Below are 10,557 nucleotides of genomic sequence, written 5' to 3' on the forward strand. Positions count from 1 at the left end.
TGTCTCTCCCTGTCAAATAAATAAATAAAATCTTTTATAAAAAAAAAGAATTCTCCTTTATACGTGCAACTGATAGTTTTGTTGTTTTCCTTTTGGGGGCTGATAATCCCAATCCCTGATGCAAACATAGTCCATGAGCATGACAACATGCTAAACTGTTTCTTGAATGAATTACAAGTTTGGTTTTGATTTTTGTTATTTTGAATTAAGATTCATCACAGTTTTCTCTTTCCTGTATATTTTCTCCCATATATATCGCTTCCTAAATTGATTCCATTATGATATATTTCAATATTTTACATGTAATTGGTGTATTTTCTCTGTGTAATTTCACTTGGAAGCATTTTCCACTTTTAAATCACTGTTACAGTAGATGTCATTTGTTTCCAACTTTCATGAAATCTTTTTTTCTTCAGAAATTTTCTTAAGACAGTTATTATTTCCTTATGTCTCAAGCTATAAATAAAAGGATTTAGTAAGGTAACTACTATTGTAAACAAAATAGCAGCTGGTATATCTCTATTGCCTTCTTCAAGCAAATTTGGTCTAATGTACATGAAAAAAAGAGATCCATAGAATAATGAAACAGATAAAAAGTGGGATGCACAGGTAGAAAAGGCTTTGACCCTTCCTTCTTTGGATTTCATTTTGAAAGTAGTAAAGAGAATGTGGAAGTAAGATATTAAGACACTGCCTATGGTGAAGACTTGAATTGGACCTGAAAAGATAAATAGTACCAGTTCATTGACATAAGGGTCAACACAGGAGAGTCTGTATAAAGGAAAAATATCACAATAAAAGTGGTTAATGTGATTAGATCCACAGAAAGCTAACCTAAATAGAAGCCCTACGTGAATCATGGAATGCAGATTTCCAGCTATGAAGGCTCCTGTCGTCATCTGAATGCAGAGTTTCTTTGACATCATGATGTGGTACTGCAGTGGGCTGCATATGGCCACATAGTGATCATAGGCCATTGCTGCCAGGAGAAAGCAGCTCGTAGTTTCAACAGTGCAAAGGAAATAAAATTGCGCCATACATTCATAGAGGGAAACCATTCTGTTCTCAGAAAAGAAGTTCCCTAACATCTTAGGAGTGATGGCACAGGCACAGCAAGAATCCACAATAGCCAGGTTGCCCAGAAACATGTACATTGGTGTGTGAAGATGATGCTCTTTTGAAATCAGTATCACCAGGCCAAGATTCCCCACCATGGTAATCAGATAGATGGCAAAGAACACCACCAACAGAAGGCTCTTCAGCTCTGGGTGATCTGTAAATCCTGTGAGGAAAAACTCACTTTTCATGGTATGATTTTCCTCAGCCATTCCTCACTTCTCTGTTGAGAAAAAAATTATGGAGAAATAAGGTACTAATTTGTAATATGCCCAATTTGACTGCTAAGCTAACTGATTCAGAAGGACGAGAAGCATATTATATAAGGCTTTTCATAGGTTGTGTGGGACATGGCACATGCCCAGTTCTGTGGTAGTATCAATCTCCTGAAGCTATTACAATCTCCTGAAGTATTACATGTTAAGTATTACATGTAATACTTCAGCTACTAATACATGTAGCTACTCTTTTAACATTCTTCCAGCATATTTTCAAGAAAAATATCAGATTATATGCACAGGGATGGCTTTTGAGGTCTTAAGAGGAATATTCAGTGCAAAAAACTTCTCTATATGGTTAGGTAAAGCTGATTCATAATTCAAGTGTCAGCAATTAGCATCAGTGTTCCCAAACAATTTCAGTTATTGTATACATACTGATATGCAATGATGTTGAGAAAACTATTTCATACACTCATGTTCAAAGCAGCATTATTCACAATAGCGAAAGCTGGAAACAACCCAAATGTCCATTGATGAATGAATGGATGAACAAAATGTGGTATATATGTACAATGAAATATTATTCAACCTTAAAAAGGAATGAAATTCTGACACATGTTAAAACATGGATGAACCTTGAAGATGTTATGTTATGTGAAATAAACTAGACACAAAAGGACAAATATTGTATGATTCCACCTACATGAATTGAAGTCATCAAATTCATAGAGACAAAAAGTAGAATGATAGTTGTCAGCAAGAGGGAGGAAATGGATGGTTATTGTTTAATATGTATGGAGTTTCATTTTGGCATGGTAAAAAAATTCTGGAAATAGTGATGATGGTTACAAAACAATATAAATATACTTAATGTCACTAAACTATATACTAAAATATGGTTAAAATTTTCTTATGTGTATTTTATCACCATAAAAAATTTTTTAAAAGATTATTTTCATTTGCAAATTCTTTTTTTTTTAAGATTTTATTTATTTATTTGATACAGAGAGAGAGAGGGAGAGACCAATCACAAGCATGGGGATAGGGGAGAAGCAGGCTCCCTGCTGAGCAGGGAGCCCGATGTGGGGCCCTATCCTAGGACCTTGGGATCATGACCTGAGCCAAAAGCAGCTGCTTAACCGACTGAGCCACCCAGGTGTCCCTTCATTTGCAAATTCTTAGCAATTTACTATCATCAATGATAGTAGAATATATATTTAAAAATAAAATGCTTTTTTGGAAAAAAGTAGTGCTATTTATGAGGTTTTTAAAACCCTGGAGGTTGGGAAGGGAAAGTGATGTGGTTGGAAGCAGGCAGGAGAGAGAGGAAGAGGGAAAAGGAAAAATGAGGCTGTATGTGAAATCTTCCAGGTTATTTATAATACTATTTATGCATTCAATGTAAAGTTATTTATATATGCATAAGAAATTTAAATGCTATCAGAAGAAATTGGAGAAATATTAAGGGTTAAAAATTGATAATTATATAACTATATGTCAAAAACATCATGAATAAAGTCAAATGTCAAATGCAAACTGGCAAATTATTGCAATAAATATGATAATGTTTCTATAGTTTTATTCTAGAAATAGCTTATAGAAATCAGCAGGAATAATCACTAAAAAAAGAAAAAGGAAAGGAACAGAAAAATCTCAAAGGAAATACAATTTTAACAAAATAAAAGTTTTATTTCATTATTAATCAAAAAAATCATTTTAAGTTATGAAAGCAAATTAATTTTGGTTATCAAAATAGAATTTTTTAAAAAAGAAATGACAATTTATTGTTATCTAAAATACAGTGAGATGGGAACCCAAATGCATGCTTAGTAGAAGTATAAATTGGTGCAATCATTGGAAAATAATTAGGTAATAAGTTAACGAAACTCTTAACTGTTCATGCCCTGTGACCAGTAGCTATGAGTCTCGCAGGAAGAAATAGTTATCGTGGATCACTACATCAAAAACTAATGATGTATTGTATGGTGCCTAACATAACATAATAAAATTAAATTAAATTAAAAAAAGAAATTAGAACCTCAGATAAAGACTTACATATAATGATGTCCATTGTAAAGTTATAATAGTGAAAAATTCAAAACACCTAAATGGTAAACATTTGCTCAGTATGATTAGGTAAGTGTGAATATCCATATTATGGTATATTGTGGAATCATTATTTAATATTTAATATAATGATAAAATAGACATGATAAAACATGTGAAAAATAAAATATAATGTTCATATACAGAATAATCCTAATTTAGAAATAAATACTTACTATGAATATGAAGGAAAGGCAACACAGAAACACGTCAAAATGTTAATACTGGTTTTCTCTGTGCAATGGGAATTATAGGTCACTTTTTTCTTTATATTTTCCTCTATTTCAAATTTTCTCCAATGAATATTACTTTTATAATCAGAATAAAAAAAATTTTTTTTAAGATTTTATTTATTTATTTGACAGAGAGAGAGAGCAGAAGCAGGGGAAGGGGCAGGCAGTGGGACAGGGAGAAGCAGGCTCCCCGTGGAGCCGGGAGCCTGATGCAGGGCTCAATCCCAGGACGCTGGGATCATGACCTGAGCCGAAGGCAGTCGCTTAACCAACTGAATCACGTAGGCTCTCCAGAATACAAAATTTTTATTAAATAAATTCAATGATATGCTCTAGGTCTGCTGTTTTATAACTTATTACCCCTCAATAATCATTAGGGATCTAATTAATGTTTACTGCACTTTACAGTTCTATTGTGGATAACATCACAATGGATGTATTGAGGAAGTATCCGCTCCATCTCTGTGATCATGACATTTATGGTTATAAATAATAATAATTTGCTGGCAATCTTGCGTGTATCTAGAGTCATTCAGGAAGATACTCATATCTTGTGGTAATGTATTCTTAAGGAAACTTGTCTCTATGTAAAGCAATGACTCTTTGGTGTCAAGTTTTACTCTTTTCAGTGTCAAGTATTTCCATGATATATTAAGCTTTTATAATTTGTTAAATTTTGAGTATTTTTTAGAAATATCAGTCAGTGATTTATCCCTTACATTTTTCCTTATTAACAGAGTTCTAATTTACTGAAGAATACTTTATTTCAATCTACCTTTGCTTATTTTAGTTAATTCAAGAATCATTTGTTCATTGACGTGGTATTTACTTAATGCCTGCTCTGTGCTACATACTTTCTTAGATCAATTGATCCTCTGGACATTTCCACATTGATAGTTTTCTGGATATTCATTGACCATAACCACACTTTGTATTCCAGGAACAGAGGAAAGGCATTTTGGAGAGATATAAGATCTTTTCCCTTTTGCCTTCCTGAAAATATTATTAACTTTTAAATCTCAGACTAATTTGGATTGATTCCTTTAGGAACAGTATTTAAAAAAAGAACATTTGAAGTCTCTATATTTTGAATTAGTTTTTCATTAAATGATTTACTTTTGGAAACCTGTTGTCTAAAAATGAATATTTCAAACCTATATAATTTGAATAATTTTTTCAATAAATGCCTTACACTTACCAGCTTGAAGTTACATAAAATAGTAAGATTTCCTTTAGTTTTCCTAGTTGATTATAATTAGTCAGACAGAAGTAAGTCTTACACTGATATTTTATTTCTCTAAGAATCAAAAGAGAAACTAGAAAGTTCCCTCAAATTACATCAAGGTTTTAAAACAATGGCTTAAAATTACAGCTGATCCTTGAACAACACAGACTTGAACTGTGCAGGTCCACTTAAACATGGATTTTTTTCCATACAGTATAGTAATGTAAATGTGTTTTCTCTTCCTCATGATTTCCCTAGTATATTTTCTTTTCTCTAGCTGATTTATTGTAAGAATACAGTATAACATAAAAAATTTGTGCTAATCGACTGTTTATGTTGTCAGAAAGGCTTCTCTAGTGAGCAGTTCTGGTTAACTACTACTATTAGTAGTTAAGATTTGGGAGTCAAAAGTTATATGTGGATTTTCAATTATACATGGGGTCAGCATCCTTAGAATCCACATTGTTCAAGGGTTAACTGTATATTACTTTCTCATATGATTTGTTTAATATATAGGGAATGTCCAACACAGTTTAAATATCATTTCATTATAGAAACTAATAATCTATTTCATCTGTTGTTATAAGTTATATTGCAAACCATATTACTTAAAGAAGTTTCAAAAATACTGTTAATGTTTTCTGTTATTACTATAAAAGTACACCTTTACTTATTTATTTTTGGTAAATTTAGGCTTCTCTTAAATTCAGAAGTGATACAAATGAATTATAGTCATTTGTCTAATTCTTACACAATAGACTTTACATTAAAGACTTAAAAGAACTTAAAAGATTGAAAGATAAGAATTGCAACCAAAAAACCTTAAAGAATTTAAAGAAATGTTTCTGGGGGTTAATATTTCCATTAAAAAATTTTTTAAATACTCACTCACCTGGATTTCCCTGTTAAGAGTTTTATAAAAGCTAGTTGGTTGTCTGGTGCTGATTTTTAAAGTAGATCCAGAAATAAAACTCTATCCTTTTGAATAGTTAGGGAAATATTTCTACCAACAGGTCAGTGATAATATTTATGTCATTAACAGAGAATGGTTTAAATATTTAAATAATTCTGAGGGGATTTACTTGGCATTGACATCAAGTATAGCCTGAGAGACCTAATTTTTTAAACATTACAGACATACTGAATGGGAATAATTAAATGTATCCTTTGAGACCTGGAGAGTACAACAAATGCCCATTTCCAAAACAAATTTTCAGGGCTATATTTTGATTTTAATTTATTTGCATTTATACCATTTATCCTTATCATCAATCTGAATATAGAATCCTAAGTGGAAAGAAAAAATTCCCACTGGATTGGTCAGTAAAGGCTTATAGAAGAAGTGGAAACTAAGCTAAGATTTGTTGCCACAGAGAGAAGAAGGTGTGGAGTGAGTAGGGGTTGTAACGTGATGCCTTTTCCACCTTTTTAAAAAATCAATATACAACTTCTAGAATCTTCTTTTGAAAATATATTCATAATGTGTTTAATCTTACATCTTAGTTACTAGAATAAACTTTAATTTTTTCTTGCAAATCCAGAAGCAGCTTCTTAAAAAGCTCCTTTCCTCAAACTACTCCCTTATTTAGGACTCTCCCATCATTTACAGTGTAATGAATCCCCATTGCCCATCAACCCCAATTACAATTTGTTTGGTTAATTACTTATCTTGATTGTCCTAATTCTTTATCATTTAAGCTTGTTTTCTCTCTATATATTCTGCACTGCCCATGTACCATTCCTATGCCAAGCACTTCTCTTCATGGTTCTCTGAATAAGTCACTTTCATTCTTCATTTTGTGCCTTTTGCCTCATCTGTATTATGTCCACCATTTTCTTTCATCTGTGAAAATCCTATCCTCTTTTAATCTTCAGACCAAACGTCCATATAGCTTTCTTAGGATAAACTCATCTGTTTTCTTCCCAACTTCTTAAGTTCTTATTACCCATATAATACTTCCCAGGTTTCAGTATTTGCCTTGTACTCTTCCCTGGCATTTCATAGGTTAACTCTGACTTCTCTCCACTTGATTACAACCTCACTAACATCAGGGTCATGAATATTTCCTGAGACATACCCTAAGAACACAACAAAGAACAAAGCAGAAAAAAAAAATCCCTCCCCTCAGAATTTAAATTCTAGAGCAGTGTGATTGTTTCAGGTGAGGACCACATTTCTCTGACAATGTAGAACTAGGTGTTTGCCAGTATGGCAGCATGAGGGAGTTTCCTCCTATAATGAGAGCTTGGTAAGAAATGATGGGGGAAGAGACTCTACCAAAGGAACTGTGGAAGAATGGCAAATGTTGCTTGTAGCTTACTACTTTTTTTTTTAAGATTTTATTTATTTATTTATTTGAGGGAGAGAAACAGAGAGAACACAGGAGTGGGGGGAAGGACAGAGAGACAAGCAGACTCCCAACGTGGGGCTCCATCCCAGGACCCTGGGATCATGACCTGAGCCAAAGGCAGATGCTTAACTGACTGAACCAAGCAGGTTCCACTCCCCACTACTCCATTCTTAACCTATGAAACAATGTGGGGTCAGTGAAAGATTCATGGAGTCAGTGCAAAGAATCGTGCAGCTCACTAATTATTAATATACTTTTTTCTTACAAGTTTATGAAAAATTTTATCCTTACTTAAAACTTTTGGAACATCTTCATGTTCAGTGCCATAAATGTTAGGGGCCATTTATTGCTCCATTTATTCATACATTCATGAGATAAATACTTTCTAGTGCCTATTATGAGCCATCATAATTATAGATTCTCTTCTCATGGAACTTACTTTCTAAGAGGAGAGTGGGGAAGCAGATACATACATAAATAAGAAAAATAGCAAAAATTAGTCAGTGCTATGCTGAGGGTAAAACTGATTAATGTGAAAAAGCCTGGCTGGGAGTTACTTTAGATCAGACGGTTTGAAAAGCTCTGTTGGAAAAAGTTAGCAGTCAATCTGAGACAGGCGTAGTGAGAAGCCAGCCACAGCAGTCTGGGAAAGAGCATGATAGGTACAGAGAAGGTAGTGAAAATTCCTAAAGGCAGAAATAAGATTTGTCTGTTTGAAGAGCCCATAAAAGCCAGATTAAAGTAGTTGGTGATGGGATTGAAAAGTTGATCTTGTAGGGTTTGTAACACAGAGTATAGAGTTTTCATTTCATTTTTCAGTGCAATGGGAAGTCTTGGGAGGGTGTATTAGCTTTCAATTGCTGCTGTAACAAGTTGCTACAAACAGTAATTTAAAATAACACAAATTTATTCTTTTACAGTTCTGGAGGTTAGAAGTCCTAAATGAGTCCCAGTGGTCTAAAATTAGAGTGTCAATATCCCTTATGGAGGCTATAGAGGAGAAGCTTTCTAGCTTCTGGAGTCTGCATGCATTTCTTGCCTCATGGCCCCTTTCCATTTCAAAGCCTGAAATGGCCAGTCAAATCTTTTTTACATTGCATCACTATGATTCTGACTCTTCTGATTTGTTTCAACATTTAAAAAATTACATTGGGCTCACCTGGATAATCCAGGGTTATTTAATTCCCCTTTGTATGTAGTGTAACATATTCACAATTTCCAAAGATTAAGATAGAAGACATCTTTGGTGAGTCATTGTTCTTCCTACCAAACCAGAGTTTTTCAAGCAGGGAAATGGCATTACCTTATTGACATTTTATTGACAAAGACTCTATCAGTCTTTCAGAAAATGGATCATAAAAGATGAGAGTGGATGTGGGGAGACCAGCTAGGAGGATATGGCAGTAGTTCAGAATTAGGATGGTAGTCATGGACATGGAGGAATGTAGATGGATTTGGATTGTGTTTTGGTGATGAGTCAATAGGATTTGCTGATGATTTGGATATGAGAGGGAGATGTGAGGGGGTTAAAGGGCTAACAAGGAAAATGCCTAGATTTTTTTGCCTTGAGCATCTAAGGGGAAGATGGTAGCATTTATTGAATTGAAGGCCATGAGTAGAAATACTTTCTTGGTGGGGATGTGAAGGTAAAAATATGAGTTTTGTTTTCTCAATGTTATGTTTGAGATGCATATCAATTATCCAAGCAGAGATGTCAAAAAGGCAATTGAGTATGAAAGATAAGGATGAAGATTAGGAGTCATTGGTATATGGATATTTAAAGCCTTGGAACTGAGTGAGATCATCTAGGAAGAGTGGGAAGGCAGAGAGAAGGGTGATCAAGAGAGAGCTCTTTGGGACTTTCTGCTTTGGATTAAACCAGATTATCTAGCATACAAAATGCCCAGTGGGTATAAAGTGCACTGATGTTGAAATTATAGGAAGTATCCTAAAAATGATGGGGTCAGAATGCCAAATTAAGGAGCTTGAATCTCATTTAGTAGGCCCTGACTAAATTTGTCAAGGGGCTGACTATCAAATCTGAGTTTTAGAAAAACAATTCTGTGTGTGACTCATTGCTTCATTCTGTATGCTACATTTTGAATATTGATATGGCAAGGATAATAAATTAATCAACGAGTGTTTGGGTGCCCCTTATGTACCATGTAAGATTACAGCTATGGAATAAAGATGAGTTTAAATTAAGATTTTTATATGTAAAAAAGTGAATACAACAAAAAGACCCAAATTAATGTGATGAATGTTGTTTTGCTTTTCTAGTCATGTTTTACTCATCATCAAAAATTGGTAGTGCTTGTTATAATGCCAAGCATAGTGCTAATAAGCAATGGTAATTCACAGCAGGATAAGACCTAATTCCTCTCTGCTGTGACTTACCGTACTGAGGAGGCAGTCATGTAAACAATTAGAATGCAAAGTGATAGATTCTATAGTATAATCATACATTCAGAACAGATGGGAGTGACTTAATTTACCTGGGCATGTTAAAAAGGTTTTCTATAGGAAAACTGTCCTTTTCCAAATAAAATAATACTTTAGAGATCAACTGTCTATGTGGGAAGAGCAAATCTCTACAGCCTCCAAACCTTTCTCTAGATTCTCATTTTCTCCCTGGGGAGGTAGTCACCACTGCTGTCAAACCCTTGGTGGCCACAAGAAGACATTCTTCTCCCATTCACTCTCGCCCAAATGATTCCCTGTAGCACAGAAATTATGAAGGATCAGTTGTACCTGTCTTGACTAGACTTGGAGATAACCAATGGGAAACAAAACATATTAATATACAACTAGAAGAGCAGTTCTCAACCCTCTCTCCCCACTGAGAAAGCAAATTGGGAGATGATGTTGACATGCCTCTGGACTTCCTCCAGTAATGAGCAATTGCCAGCTGGCTAGCTATGATTCCTCTTTATTTTCTCACATTCAAGATGGTATATTGTAATGCAAAGGAGTGAGAAAGGTATTACTGAGGTAATCTGGAATTTACTCTAATTATATTTTAAAAAATAAAAATATAAATCATATTAAACTATGGTACTTTATTATAAACTCTTGTGATACATCTCATAACTGATTGTGACAGATCAGGGTGTTTTGATAGTCTGAAGCCTGCTGATCTTGATAATCTGGTTTACATGAGTGAGTTGCTCATCTTGTATTTATGGTTTCCTATAGCAAAGCCTCCTTACTTATCTCCAGATTTAAAAGGCAGATGTTGTCTTTTCTTCATTACCTGGAAGTTCAGACATGGCTCATCCCCAAGAGATCTATTTCTAAAAATGTGA

At 34.0% G+C, this 10,557-nt stretch overlaps 1 protein-coding gene across 1 annotated transcript; it reads right to left on the reverse strand.

The window, feature by feature from the left end:
• Positions 1 to 353: 353 nt before the first annotated feature.
• Positions 354 to 1,328, reverse strand: LOC113915890 (olfactory receptor 5K1). The gene has a single exon (XM_027581795.1). It carries the CDS (start codon positions 1,326 to 1,328, stop codon positions 354 to 356), a length of 975 nt encoding a protein of 324 aa, XP_027437596.1.
• Positions 1,329 to 10,557: the final 9,229 nt, after the last annotated feature.

The sequence above is a fragment of the Zalophus californianus genome, chromosome 1 (genome assembly GCF_009762305.2).
Source record: "Zalophus californianus isolate mZalCal1 chromosome 1, mZalCal1.pri.v2, whole genome shotgun sequence".
Taxonomy (NCBI): Eukaryota; Metazoa; Chordata; class Mammalia; order Carnivora; family Otariidae; genus Zalophus; species Zalophus californianus.

Excerpts from the sequence above, each read along its gene's own strand:
- LOC113915890 (XM_027581795.1), bottom strand. The coding sequence starts at position 1,328 with ATGGCTGAGGAAAATCATACCATGAAAAGTGAGTTTTTCCTCACAGGA.